Source organism: Cynoglossus semilaevis, chromosome 19 (genome assembly GCF_000523025.1).
Source record: "Cynoglossus semilaevis isolate Cse_v1.0 chromosome 19, Cse_v1.0, whole genome shotgun sequence".
Classification (NCBI taxonomy): domain Eukaryota; kingdom Metazoa; phylum Chordata; class Actinopteri; order Pleuronectiformes; family Cynoglossidae; genus Cynoglossus; species Cynoglossus semilaevis.
The window spans coordinates 1179-17246 of record NC_024325.1 but is presented as its reverse complement, the minus strand read 5'-3'; the positions used below and the strand labels follow the sequence as shown (position 1 = coordinate 17246).

The 16068-nt window shown below is 37.7% G+C and overlaps 3 protein-coding genes and 1 non-coding gene across 4 annotated transcripts; 2 read left to right on the top strand and 2 right to left on the bottom strand.

Annotated features, from left to right (window-relative positions):
• Positions 1-5656: 5656 nt before the first annotated feature.
• Positions 5657-8531, top strand: prdx5 (peroxiredoxin 5). Its single transcript, XM_008332173.3, has 6 exons — positions 5657-5848; positions 6580-6714; positions 6799-6930; positions 7092-7130; positions 7835-7899; positions 8192-8531. Exons 1-6 carry the CDS (start codon positions 5753-5755, stop codon positions 8295-8297), a joined length of 573 nt encoding a protein of 190 aa, XP_008330395.1. The 5' UTR covers positions 5657-5752; the 3' UTR covers positions 8298-8531.
• A 466-nt stretch (positions 8532-8997) lies between these two features.
• Positions 8998-11725, top strand: banf1 (barrier to autointegration nuclear assembly factor 1). Its single transcript, XM_008332175.3, has 3 exons — positions 8998-9141; positions 9733-9872; positions 10581-11725. Exons 2-3 carry the CDS (start codon positions 9747-9749, stop codon positions 10725-10727), a joined length of 273 nt encoding a protein of 90 aa, XP_008330397.1. The 5' UTR covers positions 8998-9141; positions 9733-9746; the 3' UTR covers positions 10728-11725.
• On the bottom strand, positions 11402-15175 carry gng3 (guanine nucleotide binding protein (G protein), gamma 3). The gene is made up of 3 exons (XM_008332174.3): positions 14935-15175; positions 14181-14280; positions 11402-12934 (listed from the first exon to the last, which is right to left on the bottom strand). The coding sequence occupies exons 2-3, from the start codon at positions 14277-14279 to the stop codon at positions 12806-12808; spliced, it is 228 nt and encodes a 75-aa protein (XP_008330396.1). The 5' UTR covers position 14280; positions 14935-15175; the 3' UTR covers positions 11402-12805.
• On the bottom strand, positions 13398-13469 carry trnae-cuc (transfer RNA glutamic acid (anticodon CUC)). The gene has a single exon. It is a non-coding gene; the product is annotated as a tRNA-Glu (tRNA).
• Positions 15176-16068: the final 893 nt, after the last annotated feature.

Below are 16068 nucleotides of genomic sequence, written 5' to 3'. Positions count from 1 at the left end.
TCACTGCATAAAAAGTCAACCTTTGGGTACACACACACGTGCTGAACTTTATCTTTTTAGTAACTGCAAAGCGCTTTCAGGCATCAAGAAATGCGACATGCTCGACATCATTTAGATGTTGACACACTGGCTCGAAAATATTTTCCAAAAGTCCCATGGTACACCTGCTGTTTGAACGACCATCGCAGCGTGCTTTGTGTGCAGTGTAACTGCGTCAGTATCTGATGGCCAGATCTTTGACCATATTTTCCAGGGGAGAATTCATCTTTCGACCTGACCGTGCTGTACAGTTCATTTACATAGACATGCGATTACCTTGATAGATAACAAAGCCAGCAACTGTTATATAAATACAAATCCCCCCCCCCTGCCCCCTAGGACGGTTATTTTCGTGCAGCTCGCAGTGTACAGACCTTTTTTTTTAAAAAAACTTGAAAACGACTTTTTCGTACATTTTCTTTTCAAGTGTATTTTATTTACATTGTGACACACACCGGTGTCGGTTTAGTAGAAAAAAAAAATTGAGCTCATAAAAACTTTTTTTTTTTACGTGTGCAGTCCTGCTTTTTCCTCAAACGTATGGTCATTTAGGGATCAGTTTACGCAGCCAGATGAGGCTACGGAGGGTCAACCTCAGTCGGTAGAAGACGGCAATCTGGCCAAATCAGTGTGAATGCGTGCTCTTCTGATCCTTTCACTCACCAATATGAAGTTTAGAGTATTTAATACAATGGTTGTCCGGTGCTTTTCTTTTTTTTTATACCTGTTTTCAGACTTTGCCGGCTCACAGGGCTCACGAATCATGCTTTCTAAGACGACTCGTTGGATTAATGGTGCAGCTGGGGAAAATACCGGCGGTCGCTTGCAACATTTCTTGTGACATCCGGTGACCTTGGCCCCAGGTACCGGAGCAGTCCAAAGATTCCTCTGATTGACCGATTTTGCTTCTGCAGCTCTTCTATTACTAACAAAATTTCTAGTAGGCTATAGTTATCAGATTTTTTTTTTTTTTAAAGAGAATAAATAGCACCCCGAAATGGTCCCCTAAAACGTCTAAACTGTTAATAATACGAGGGTGAGGTGCTGCGGGCACGCTTCAGCGGTACTGTTAAAGAAAGTCATTTGCAGTATCATATGTATGCATTATATAAATGAGCAATACAATAAATTACCAAACCTCACATTTCCTTGTATAGCCACGTTGTACATTTAGCATTGCCAGTTACAATAAATAGGAAACTAAGGGTTATATTATTTAGACGTTGGAATCAATGTTTGTATTTTAAAAAGGATATTTAAATAATTAAATTTTCTATTTTTTACTCACTTTACTGTTGTTTGTTGACACTGCTTTATTTTCTTTTTTTTGTGTGTGTGTGATTTTTCAGCTGTGAATTTCTGTGTGTAGGCTACTTTTTTTTCCTTCTTCTTCTTCTTTTTCATTTAGATAAAACGGTTTGATGTCTTTGTCAAAACATGTCCACATAAAAAAAAAAAAAAACCACTGTGAAAAGAAGTGAGATTGTCTGCCTCCTGCGTCGAAGCAGGGAGCGGGTTATTGTAGGTGCTTTTTGTTGTGTAATAAACAAGACACCACCACCACCGCCGCCGCATACCACTGGTCTCATCTCTCACTGTGGACATTTGTGTGTTGCATGTGTGTGTGTGTTTGTTTGTGTTTGCAGCTATAATTTTGTGTGTATAACTTTTTATTGTTGCTAGTGTCAATACACTAAGTGAAGGTTTAAAAAAAAAAAAAAAAAATCATCATCGCTCCTGACCCCAAAAAATTGATTCTAATTGCTTAGTGCTTTAATTAAGCACAAGAATTGAAAAAAAAAATATTAGAGGCAATGTCTCTGTCATTGGTGTAGAACCCCAGGGTTCACCTCTTGGGCAAGTTCGAATCCCGGTTAGGGCGGTTGGTACCTTCCAGTGGAGTCAGAGACAACTGACCCCGCGACCCAGTGACGGATAAGCGGATGAAAATGGATGGATGGATAAAACGTTAAATTAGACTCACACTTACATTACCTCTCTAACCCTAACACAAAGAGTAAACAGCCATTACCTGAAGGACTTAAAAGCAATTATGTAAATGTTTTGCAGTGTAGGTGCATTGCTTTTTAGTTTTTAAAAAATGATTTTGTCTCTGTATTCAAAGGGATAAAGTTAATTTTTTAATAACAATAAAATTAGTGCGTTCAAAATGCCCCGTGAAGTTGATGTTTTCTACTAAAAACGGAAAGACATAAGATTTACTTATTTAGTTGTGGTCTTATAGCAACTGTAACTTACAGCACTTCCTGTGGTGCATTCATGATTTAGTGGCCCTTGTCGCTATCTGATTTGCGTTGCGTGCAAACGGACCACTTACTTGTACGGTAACTCCAACTTCATTAAAGGTGAGAGGTGAGTTTTTGGACATTTTAGATGTTACAATATAAAAAAAGTAATTTTGTTGAGAGTTCATTTAAAGAACATTTAATGTTTGCTATGGACGCGTTACTAACCTTGACGATGTAACGCAACGTTTTTTTTTGTTTTTTTTAATTGTTTAATTAAAGATAACGAATATGCACAGTTAATCTAAATTTAAAGTAGAAAGAACTTTAGGTTGGTTGGCAGTTTTAACTGGTGCGGCCCGGCTCGGTTGAAATCCGAATCACCATTTCAAGGGTAGTGTGAGAGTCTGTACACAAAGAGTTGACATGCAGGCCCTTCTGATCCCAACACGCTGTGAGGAAAACCTCCATGTCCTCCACCTTCTCAAACACAAATATGGAGGGGGTCATATGCATGCCTCTTGCTGGTCCTCGTCCTCCATTTTTAGGAACATTGGCTCTTTCAGCTCTCCTGTGAACAGCCCTCAACCACAGTGGCCACACCTTCTGCAGAGATGTTGTCAAACGTCAATGGTTCTTGGTGATGACTAGCAAGTGTTTCACTCTGACACCATTTACTAGGACTGTCAGAGATGTGGACATAATCACTGATGGACCTTGTTGGAGATTTCCTCTTACGGGATCTGGAAGACTCTTGTTGTCTCGCCTGTGCCTTTTCAATGTTGCGAAGAACCTACAAAAACAGAGTAAATTCAATTTAAAATTCTTTCGTACTAGACAATCCGATGTTGGTGGTACATTCAATTTAAAATTCTTTCATACTAGACAATCCGATGTTGGTGGTACATGAAAAGGCGCTGACCTTATCATTCAACGCCTTCATTTCTGTCACAGTGGCGCCGATGTCCTCCTCCGGATCTCCGACCTCAAAAGCATCTCCCATGGGACAGGCATTCATAACCACGGGTAAACGAGGATGCCGATGAAACATCAAGAAAAAGGGAGTATGCCTTGTAGAAGCCTGGATCCAAATATGTTCAGCATTACATAACAGTCAGATAAGTATTAAAAAAAAAATTGTTGAATGACCAACTGAGAGAAACACCCACCTGCAAAGCTGTATTGATGCCGTACACAACTGCAGGTAGGTGGAGGTCCCAATTGTTGTCGTTCTCACTGACGTATTTCCGTATATGACGCATATTTGTTCTTCCATCCTTCGTGTTCCAGAATAGATCAGAAATATATTTAATAATATTTGTTTGTTTCAAGAGTCACAAGACATGCATGTATTGACGTCGGCAATCCATTACCTGCCTGTTTGTCTGCTGCTGACAGGCGCTGGAGACTGAATGTTTTATTCTGAGTATCTCGAAGATTTTCTCATTTAACTGTGGGATGGTTCGGTAACAGGAATGATGGATGATTTTATATGGAAATAAATACAAGTAGCAAGAAGATCACATTGTTTCGATCTGTTAAAAAATAATAATAAACAAGTACAGACAGATTCAAGGAAATGATAGCCCTGTTAAAATAACAAAGTACTTTAAAACATTAAAGGTATTGATTTTTTTTTTTTTAAGAATAGAGCATGTTTTGATAGTACCTCATTGACAAACTCCTCGCCCTGGTCAGTAATGATTTGCCTGACCATGCCAAAAGTGTACATCTTGCCCACGATAGCTGCAGACACTTCGCTTGCACTGTTACATCTGAGGGGCTCAGCGGTAACCCACTTGGTGTACAGGTCAGTCATGGTCATCGCATATTGGTTCCCTCTTGCTGTTACAGGTAGTGGACCGATAAGGTCCAAGCCCACAACCTCCCAAGCTGTGTTCACCTGAGGAAATCATTCGATTAACGTCTTTAACCACATTTCCCTGGGTTCAACAATGAAAACTTCAGTATTATATTCAGTACTGTACCTTAACAGGACGTACGACAGGCGCCTGCTTCCTCCTGGGGTCCTTAAACTGGCATTGTTGACAATGTCTCACCTGAGGCAAGAGATAATTATTTATTGCTAATTTTATTTCATAATCACACAATGAATAGTTAAATAAATTGACATTATTCGTACGAGCCAATAAACAATTATAACGAACCCATTTAGTCACGTCGTCTTTGAGAGTGGACCAGAAGTAGCCAGCGATAACCCTGTCCCTGGTGCCTCTCACACCGTGATGGTTGCCAGTTCCGTGGTTATTGTGGCACTCTACGAGAGCAGACCTCTTTTCTTCCTCGGTCAACACTACCTAGCGCATGTACTGCTTGTTCGGCCCGACGTAAAACAACCGACCATCTACAAACAAATAAAGTAGCCGACAACCTCAACAGCTCCTTCCTACATGGGTATTCCAGTTGTACAACGCCACACAGTACACCTATTCTTTTGTATATACATGTTCCACTATGTGTATATAAACTTGTTTTATTAATCTCTATACTTTCTTTTTTGTTTGTGTTTTATTGTGTTATGTTTCTTTTTATTTTATTTTAATATTTAATTTAATTTAATTGTACCCTATTTTCTACTCCTGCTGTAATAATATTAATAATTTGAAAAATTCCCAGCTTGGGACCATCCAAGTACTATCTGTCTGGCTGTCTATGCAAAAAAATAAAAGCCGAATGAACATACCTTTAATTACAAAGTTGGAAGAGGCACGGCGCATTTCACTTCGCTCCCTGCTGGATAGCGTAGAGTGGAATACACCATTAGCGATGTAATCTCTCAAAAACTGATAAAACTCGAAAGTTTTCATTTTGGCAACGCACATCGGGCAGTATCTCAACTAAAATGATTGAGTCGGCAGAGTCTCTACGAAAGTCACTGCCCAATCTGCATTACCTTCCCGATTTGCAGTATAGTCAAATCTGCGCATGCGCGAATCTCTGCCAGCGACAAACGGCAACTCCACTTGGACAAACTTCATTTGAGGTCATGGTCAAGGTAGAAGAGTTCTGTTAGGCAACTGGACGTGAAGTTTCCTAACAGAACTCTTCACATCGTCCAGTTGCCTCTTCAACCTTCATTTGAGCAATACTTCCCGAATTGCAGTTCAGCCTATTTGCGCATGCGCGTAATTTTGCTGAAGTGCTTAAAGATCCCTGCAAATAATGATTATATCATAATTATATTCCCTTAGAGAACAGTTTTAATGACATTTCCCTGTAAAGTCTGTGTAACTTGAAATGATAACCTTATTATCCATTAAATGTTTTATTTTTGTCGCTGCTCGATTTACGGCAGTCTTGGACAGCTACATATGGCAACGCCAGTTGGACAAACTTCAACAAAGTTGAGTACGCGGTCCAATTTCAGTTGCGTGTGAGAGCGTAGCACGGACAAACAACGAGCGCAAACGCCCCACGTAGCCCCCCTAGGTCTGGTAAGCAGAAATATGCTGTCCCTCACAGCCAACGTCATAAAGAACAACCGTGGAGCTAAGTGTGTGAAGCTGCTACATACGTCTGCTGTGGCCAGAATGCCCATTCAGGTAAAACTATTTGATGTTAGCTGCACTGGCTAAGTGTCATTTTCTCAATAGCTAATGCTTCATGCAAGTTCAGGTCATACTGTTAGGAGATGTTTGTGAAAGGTTGATGTTTACCAATGTGTTTCAAATACTGTGTCGCTAATACCTGAACTATGTGGACCGTAAAGGTAAAGTTTGAAACTGACCTTGAAAAATAAAGAATTTGATATGCTCCAAAATTCTTTAAATTTAACAAATTTAACATAACTTTTCCAGGCACTTGTCAAGAAGCAACTGCCTCACCATGACGCGGAAAAATAATCTACATCTATAATCTTACAATAAAATCATTAATTTTATTATTTTTTATTCCTGCCAATTTTGACTTCACGTGACAATAGTGACACGTATTAACATCTTGTCTCCAGAGTACTATCTATGTAACTCCCTACCTTTTGTTTGCACAAGAGTGTAATTAATTATCTATTTCTTAATGCCAATATAACTTGTTTATTGTACAAACATAAGTAATTTAGTTTGATGCATCACATATATTCTTTTCTATTCTTAGTCTCCAGTGAGCTACTGCTACATTGCTAGTAATGATACTGCTACTGTGTCTACTAAAAGAAGCAGAGGAATTATTGAAAGAAAGCTACTTTCTTGTAGAGCCTCAAAATGATTTATTTTTAACAGCACTAGCAACTCAGTCTTGTTAGCTAACCTACTTTTGTCTTCTCAATCGCCACCAGGTCGGTGAGTGTCTCCCTGCTGTTGAAGTCCAGGAGGGACAGCCAGGCAATAGGGTGGCAATGGATAAACTATTCAAGGGAAAGAAAGGAATCCTCTTTGCTGTACCTGGAGCATTCACCCCTGGATGCTCCAAGGTGAGCTCATGCTAGTTACTCCAGCTTTTACGGTCTTAGATACAATGGTCTTTGCATCAGTTAACCTTTCTTTGATGCTTTCAGACACACCTCCCAGGTTTTGTGAGTCAAGCTGCGGACTTGAAAAAGAAAGGCATTGAGGAAGTGGCATGCCTTTCTGTCAATGATGTGTTTGTCATGGCAGCTTGGGGAAAGGAGCATGGAGCAGATGGCAAGGTAAAAAAAATAGTTTTTAACTGGTAAGCAGTTTTTCTTCACAGCCGCCACGTCAGGTGTATTAAAAACAGAACCCAAAAAAAACATGATCATGAGTCATTATTTAAAGAGACCCAACTGCCATGTCCTGATGTAAGATTTGATGTGGCTTTTTCATGTAGGTTCGAATGTTGGCTGATCCTACTGGAATGTTTACAAAGGTAAAATAACATGTATCATTGTTTACTGTTTGTTGTTTGCTCCATAATTTTGACCCCTGCACCAATATCATTACTTACATGCTGATTTGGTAGTTTTAGAAAGGTGTTGAAAAAACCTCAACTGACTGATTAAATTACCCATAATCTTGGTATTTTTTAAAACTAATTTCAACACAACTATTATTAATTATCATTGAACAACACGGATCGCACTGTGGGAAAGTCTTTCTTTTCTTGAAATATGGAGGACAATTCCAGTTCTTTATAATGACTAAAATGCACAAACTGTTTGAAAAGAAATTTGAGATATACTTTCGCATATATGTTTTGATATATTTCCATATAAATAATTCCATCGTTAGGATTAGTCACAATTAAAAACAGGTGTGAAACACATACATCTACCAACTGGTATTTGTCTTGCTGTTTCAACATACAAGAAAATATTTTTCATCATATTTTGGAATGAATTTATTTGCATTAATTCGTCTTTGTTATGATCATGATTAGTCATGATCATAACAAAGAAAATTTTTTGTGAGGTAATTGTTTTGCCATGAGGTTTTCTTTTATTATTATATGTAGAAATGCAAACACTCGCTAGAAACTAGGAAACAATATTTTTGTTTCCTAGTTTCTAGTCATTTCTGCTTAAAGTTTTTAAGTATCTTGTTCATTAATCAGTTCTTCTCTTGTCTTCTTAGGCAGTTGACTTGTTAATTTCCAATGATCAATTGGAACAGGTTCTTGGGAACAAGCGTTCCAAGAGGTAAGGATTATTCAGCTGATAGTTCTAATATCCTGATATAGACTAAAAAACAACAATGTATTTTATATTTTTAATCTCTCTAAAGTTTAAAATGTGCTTGTTATTTTTCTACAAAGATTGTTTAATCTTTGTATTTTCAAATTTGCCATCCCAATTGTTTAATCTTTGTATTTTCAAATTTATTTTTAAATCATAATTATATTGACAACTTTTGTGAATCAATCAGAGAATCAGATGCCTTCAGTTTGAGGACCACACTTAATCATCAGTTTGTATATTACCTTTGTTTCAGATATGCAATGCTGGTAGAAGATGGAGTAGTTAAAAAGATCAATGTTGAGCCTGATGGCACTGGGTTGACATGCAGCTTGGCTTCTAATATTCTCTCTCAGTTATAAACTAATGCTTGGTTTACTAACCAAACTTAAAAATTATGTAACTGTAAAAACAGCATTAAATTGTCCTGAGGCTACTTTTTTGTTTAGTTTAGTGCAAATTTCATGTGGGAACTGGGGTCAGAAAAAGGTAAGGTAAATGATGCGCACAATAATGACATGAATTGTAAACTACTCAAATGTACAGTAGCTTCTAATTACTGTGACCTGCAAATAAAAGTGGACTCCTAAGCAATATTACCTTTTCATGTGTTGCTCATTGTGTAGTCAAGTTTATTTTCTACAATTCTTCTGTGTTCATACTTCCTCTAATAATTACAACTCTGTTTCAGCCTAACTCCAAACCAACTCCTATACTTAAGTGTGTTTCAAGTAGACATAATTTACATTGTTAACTTGCATAATTTGTTCATTTTGTGGCCAAAACATTTACTAATCTTAATTATTTTTATTACATGTATTATTTTGTAAAACTGTATAATTAGGTGAAACAACCAATCAAAATTTGTTTGGAAAGGGTAGTATTTTTTTACGTTAATCGTGATGTCGCACCATAGCAATCAGTAAACGTTATTAATGAAATATGTCGCACCATATCAATCAGTAAACGTTATTAATGAAATATAATAATAATTTGAAACTGTTTTAAATCTAAAAACACTGTGTAACGTAAACAAGACAACAGTCTTCCACGCAAATATCCCCCTGTTCACGCTGACCCGTGACGTAAGAGCGCACGGTACTGGCGCAGTGCATTGTGGTCGCGCCGGTGCTTGTAGAAACTGAAAACTAACTGCTGCTGTTCAGATATCGGCGACATTTTATCTGCATTGATACACACTAAAAGGTATGTACGAAAAAAGTTACGGTAGCGTGATGGGCTTAAGTTTGCAATGTTTAATGTTATTTAATAATATCTGCTATTTAAAGGCGGAAACCACGTTAACCTGAATTCGACTAGAAGGCGCCTAAACGCCGGCCGCTGCCCCGTGCGTTTGTCGAGCTTACTTGGTAGTGGCGTAGAACATTCTAGAACTATGGTATTCTTAAAATAGGAAACACGTCGGGTAGAGTGGCTAGCGCTGGGAATGTCTTTTAATTCATTTTAGAAGTTTGTTTACGGCGTGACCAGGGATATGAATTGGGCGCGCAGCAGTATTGCGTAACCAAGACAGACACAGTTTGGTAACAATAGGGGGGTCGGTTGTTGAGAAACCGGACAAACGGTAACCTAGTTAGAACCAGAAATAAAATATAATGTAAAATAAAAATAATTTACTAATGCCACAGTTAAAAGAAACCAATAGTAGCAGCAAAAGAATGAGTTACTTTAATGTTATCGGTAAATCTAAACCACGCCCACTCTAAACTATCAGTTTCACTGTTCAAGTACTTCTGCTGTTAAAAGTTGGTCAGTACATGTTTTTACCTCTTACAGAGATAAAAGCAGCCATGTCGTCCACATCGCAGAAGCACAAAGATTTTGTGGCAGAACCCATGGGTGAGAAAAGTGTAACGACCCTTGCAGGAATTGGAGAAGTCCTTGGCAAAAGACTGGAGGAGAAGGGTTTTGATAAGGTAAATTGATTTTTCAATTTTTTAAAAAGCATTATAGGAGAGTACCACATGACACAAGGCAAATGTGGATTGGTGATAAAGGTTATTTGATTTCTTGGTGATAAAATCAAGAGCCCCATGGAACAAATATGTTTCCACTGAACACACAGAAAAAATGTAAATGTATAATTAATATATAGAATCTGGAGAAGCCATTGCAAATACCTGTAGAGTTTGTTTCAGGTATACCATGGCCCACAGGCGTGGGCCATGAGTGCGGGTCTCCAACCTTTTTGAAAGTACTACTGAGCTACTTCAAGGACACTTAGTAGTACGAAGAGCTACTTGTTTGATACAGACTTTCCGAACAATTTAATAATAGGTTCTTGGTCATGCACTGTTAGACACTCTTCTTACCATGGTCATTGCACCCAAGTGTAACTAATTCAAAAGGCACAATAACACTACAATTTTTGACCATTGTATTGACTAGTTTTAGTTTTAGAACAGCACCTTGCTCCTTTACCCCGCAGCAACCTTGCTCTCTGGAACAAATTGCCTAATGGGACGCAGCAACCTTGCTGTATAGTATGGCTCTCTGGAACAAATTGCCTAATGGGACAATGGTAAAAGGGACAATTTGCTCATCAATGCAGAAAAAAATACCTACATGTATCTATATATGTGTAGGCTGTCTAAAATGTTAATTTCTCTCACTTCATTCCGCAGGCCTATGTTGTCTTCGGACAGTTTCTGTTGCTGAAGAAGGACAAGGAGCTGTTCCAGGACTGGTTGAAAGACACATGTGGGGCAAATTCTAAACAACAAGGTGACTGCTTTGGTTGTCTGAAAGACTGGTGTGATGCCTTCTTATAAACCATTCGATTTTTGTCCACTGCTGAAGGCCAAACTGTACATTACCTCTTCAGTTATCTTAATTCATTTCAGATACACATCTTTGTTCCATATTTAATAAAAATAGGGCTGCAGGTTTGAATCAGCTGATTTTATGGTTTTTAAAACAAAAAACAAAAAAAGCTCATGCACACTAGGTTTCCATCCCCCCAGGGTAAATCTCTCTACTGCACCAGCTTCTAATAGGCACTGTCTTTTGCGGTGGTGGAGAGCTGTGCCTAGCTTTTGGAAGGCATGTGGTTTGAGCTCCGTTTCTTAGGTACTTCAGACATGTCTCACCATCACCCCAAACAATTGAGTAAAAAACATTAGGAAAATGACATTCAGAATTTTAGCATTCAAATGTGTACAGTTGAAATCAAACCTGCAGCAGTATTTCCATAAAATATGGTTTTAAAGTATGGACACAAGTATGAAGTCAGCTTCACTTTTACTGAACGCTGCTAGTGTACTTTTGAAAACCTTCACTCTATATGTCCTTTCGTGTTCTTCATACGTCATAGTCCAGTAGGTGACCTAACTGAAAACTTTGCCTTTGTTGTTGAAACTTTAAAACACAGTCATGGTTCTTATCACTTGTTAGGTTTTTTAGCAAAATTAATTTTGTTCTGGACCCCGTTTCCTTAATTCTGTAACAATTGTTCCTAATTCTTTTAACCTTTTCGTATCATTCTGTTTTTTAAGGATTTTGAAGGACTTTTTTGTTTTAATACAATATGTCACAAACATAATGGTAATTCACTAAAGTATAAATTGGATCATCAAAAATGTTTTAAGCAGAAATAAACAATATATGTTTGTAAATGGAAAAGGGCCATTGGAGCATGCAAATTTTAATGTTTTTAAGAAACATAAAATAAAAAAATTAGGACATTTTGAAAATAAGAACCCCCTCACTCCCTTAAATGAATGATGGAGATGAAGTGAATGTGTATAAATAAAGATTCCAGTGGAACAAACCCAAAACTGTTGGATTGGTGTTTAATTCTGATCCATACATCATCTAGTCTTTGACAAATGTAACCCCAGTTTTACAATGATAAGAATTTAGATTTTAACTAAAACATGATTACTTTAAACTTAAACATGTTTAAAAGTAGAGATGCCCTAACTCGGGCAGATAGTCTAGTTTATCTGTTAGGGGAACTATAATAATCTACAGTGCATGTGTAGATTTTGTCGCGTTAGTAATTGCTGGCCATTAGCATTATGTAAGGGAACTAATTTTTCAACTACTGTTTCAACACCTGCTTTTAACATTAAATTGCATTTATATGCATTTTAAGTAAACCTACCATCTGATGGGTTAAATTAACCAGAAACAGTTTTCAATGAATACCGGAATGTGCCTTTTCATTTGATGTTTGTGAGCTATTGACTTGGAAAATCTCAATAATGACTAACAAGATGTGACCGAGTTGTTTAATCTTCACAGTAGCACCTATTCATACACACATCTGCGCGTTCACTCTGTAGTGACTGTAAAATCTCGTAACTTGTAAGGAACTGGTTATGGGATTAGAATACATTCATGAACAGTCTTGGGAACAAGTACTGTATCTGCCAAAAAGGAGGTTAGGGTGAATGAGTAAGTTAACATTTCAAAGAAAAGTAACTCCTGGATGTAAGAACAGTGTTTTTAACTTTCCCCTGTAAAATATTCGAAAACCTTGAATTTTTGGTTGTCGAGGGTGTTAACAACACTTGCTAATGCTAATTTGTTTTTGGGGGTTTCCTGTCATGTCAGTGTTGGAGAATGTGGGTCCATTAAAATTCTAGTCGGGTAGTTATGGATACAAACAACAGTATCTCTGATTCTTTTTTTTTTTTTTACTTCTGTGTTATATCCCCCTACTCAATAATTTCAGCAAAAGAGTTCAAAGCTTGAAGATGAACATGAACTGTACATCGGCAGCATTTATGCAAGATTACTATGGTACATTGATGTCTCGATTGGAAATAGAAGTACGTGTACACACTGTACATACATGTACATTCTGTACAACAGTACTTTTGACCACAACAATCCCTGATTTGTCTCAAAGCAGAGCACAGAAAAACTTCTTCTCCCTAAAGGGGTTCTCTGAGGTGGGCACAGGGGTGATCAGTGGGTCGTCGCAAGCGTGTGCGTCACAGTATGCCATCAGGTCGGCTGCTGCCTTTGAAACCTGCAGGCGGAGAAAATCAAGTCACTACTTCAAATTATTTGTTCACGTCACATGCAGCCACATTTTTTTAAAAATGTCTTTACATATATGTATATACACATTTTTTTTATAAAATAACTTTTCAACATCTGACCAAAAATTACAATAACTATTTAATAATAGCCTAAAGTTCAAAATGGAAATGTTTCAAACATGTAGACAATAACTATTTAATTTAAATAGCCTAAATTTCAAAATGGAAATGTTTCAAACATGTACCGTATCTTAATTCAGCGTTTACTGCCACACACCAGTCCACAATACAGATATGTATATAGAAAAACAGCAGTATATAATATATAATTCACCTCTGGTGTCATTGCACATATGCAGAAGCCCATAAACATAAGGAAAGTTGCCCCTCTATCCGTTTAAAACATTCATAGTGCACAAATAAATGCATTCTAATTACAGAAAAAGTGCATTCCCTGACCGGGAATCGAACCCGGGCCGCGGCGGTGAGAGCGCCGAATCCTAACCACTAGACCACCAGGGATATGAATATGTAAAGACATCGATGTTTATAAGTCTCATACCACATACATATGTCTAAGCATGGCTTACATGACTTAAATAAGCGCGCGTAAAGCGAACAAGGGCGTAAAACAAACAATTGTGGAATAAACGAACTTAAAGCGTTAAGCAATCACGAATGAAGCACGGATACTATTCTACAGTCAAAGACGGAAGGCAAAACGAGCCTCTCATATACCAAGGTTTAAAGTACAAGTACTTTAGAGAATGATCTGTCTTCTTTACTTCTTTTTTTTTTTTGCCACTGTCAATGTCGAAGGACAATGTGTTGATGTAAGGTTGCATTTAATGACATTTGAAACATGACACGAAGCAGCAGCGTTCTAAAAGCCTCCAGAGGAACATATTGACTTTATGTGCAGTTGAGAAGGTCACTGGTGATGTTCTACCTGTCTGTGTGAGTGATGTTTGTGTAAAAGTGCGTTCACTATAAGATTTCGTTCTATTTTGGACAATTTTGTTTATTTTTACTTGTATTGGACCAGTGCAGCCACCATTAGTCCCTGATTCTTTTAAAAACAGGCATTCAATTATTATATATATTGTTTTAAAATATTGTTTTAAGGTTCGATAGAGAGTGAGGTTTGTAATTTGCAAAGAACATTAGCGAATAATACAATTGCAATTCAGCCTCTTTTGTTTTTAAATAGAATGATGAGCTTGTTTTACTTGCCTTTATCCTGCAGAAACTAGCTTCGATCTTCAGTTGCTCCACCAGTTTCCTAGCTTGACCGACGCTCATTGTGGTGTTCACTGGAGTGTCTCCTTTCATCCTTGCCACAATCACAGTAACTGTTATGGATCTGAACCATATGGAAATCACTCTATACCAATGAAACACAATGCATTTCTAAAAGCTAACAATCTATACCTAGTCCTGATACAATTTCCCATTCAGACAGCTAGGTTCACCAAAAGCTAAATTAGCTTCAAATTTGATCATCCTCTGTAAGTGATGACAACAGTAAACCCAATTGTAACATTTTTTTATATAATTTGATATCTATTCTTATGATATGCATAAGTATTAATTGTTTGATTGCTGTCTAAGAAGCATTTTTTAAAGTAAAAAAAACATTTATTTTTTTTTCCACATAATGTACTCAGATGATAAATTTATGTAGTAACAAAAACAATTCATAAACATGCATTAGATCTGGTCACCGTGGCCCACAGACTCTCCTACTATTAACCAGATTAACCACAAAATGTCAAATGTATGGTGACATGAGCACAAGCAAAGCGGCAGACAAGAGATTCGTGAAAACGTTATTTATCAGAATGAGACAACGTCCAAAAAACAGAAATGGAATCAAGTCAATTGCATTTTTAAAAAATGACACGGGAACAGGTCTATTAAAGACATTCTGGACCTTTCCCCGTTGTCTTTTTTTCTTCTACCTCCAGCCTTCCCCCGTTTTCCTTACCCGTTTTATAATCCTCCTCTGGTACAATCTTCCCCCTCTATTTTCGTCCTTTTTTCTTGCCCTTTTCTTTCCTTCTCTGTCCCTCTGTCAGCTTGTGTCTGGTGGTATCAATGTGCAAGGACCCCACCCCTCACAGACAACAGCCTGGATCCTCTGCTGCTCAGTACAGTCCAGTGCACTGCAATTCTGCCACAGCGAGCACCGGCTCTTTGGTGGAAGAATGAGGACCCCCCCCCCCCCCCCCCCCGTGGTACCTGCCAGACATAGAAGTCATTGACAGAGATTTTCTTATGGGATGGGTTATACCATATCTGCTTTTTAAGAATTAGGGCCAAATTGGGTATTTCTGATTCAAACTGTGACATATGAACAGAATAATGTATGGTTTATTCTATCAATTGCCATTTAAAAAACAAAAAACAACAAAACAAAAAACGAATATGAAATATGAACCCTAGAACGAAGAATTCTTGGTTTCATCTGTGTCTTTTGTGATGCACACCCTCTCCTCTGTTGCTATGGGGATTGCTGCAGTCTGGTTTAGTAGTTTATATCACCGTGCGATGGTGAAGCATCTGCTGTTTGTTTTAGAGAAGAATATAATGTGCCATTATTATGAAATTTAACTCTTATTTGTTGCACATTATTTTAAATAAAAATTAAACGTATAATGTCGTAAAGGCTATTTCGGTCAATACGGTCTTAGTAATAACCAAATACTTTCTCAAGGCGAGAACCACAACAGAGCACAGGACAAATATGGCGAACGTGTACCGAAAAAGCTACACATATTAATTTTATTCGTCAAAAGAAATGTTTGTACAAAAGCACACTCAATATAACACATTTTCTAACACATTAAACAAGAAGGCACAGCCCAATAAACGGCCCAAAAATAAAAACATTCAAAGAGTGTCACACGCCATTTTTGTTGAGCCAATAAGAACCTAATGGCGCCATAATGCTGTAGCACGCTTGTCATTATCGGCGGCGACTACTCCGTATTGTTTTACATTCTCTGGTGGCTGTGCCGGCATTGTCCTCTCCGCTTGCCGTATAACGTCACACTCACCGGTCGAGAAGCGCAACAGAAATCAAAAAGGGTGTTTAACTAATAAATGTTTTTAAATGAAA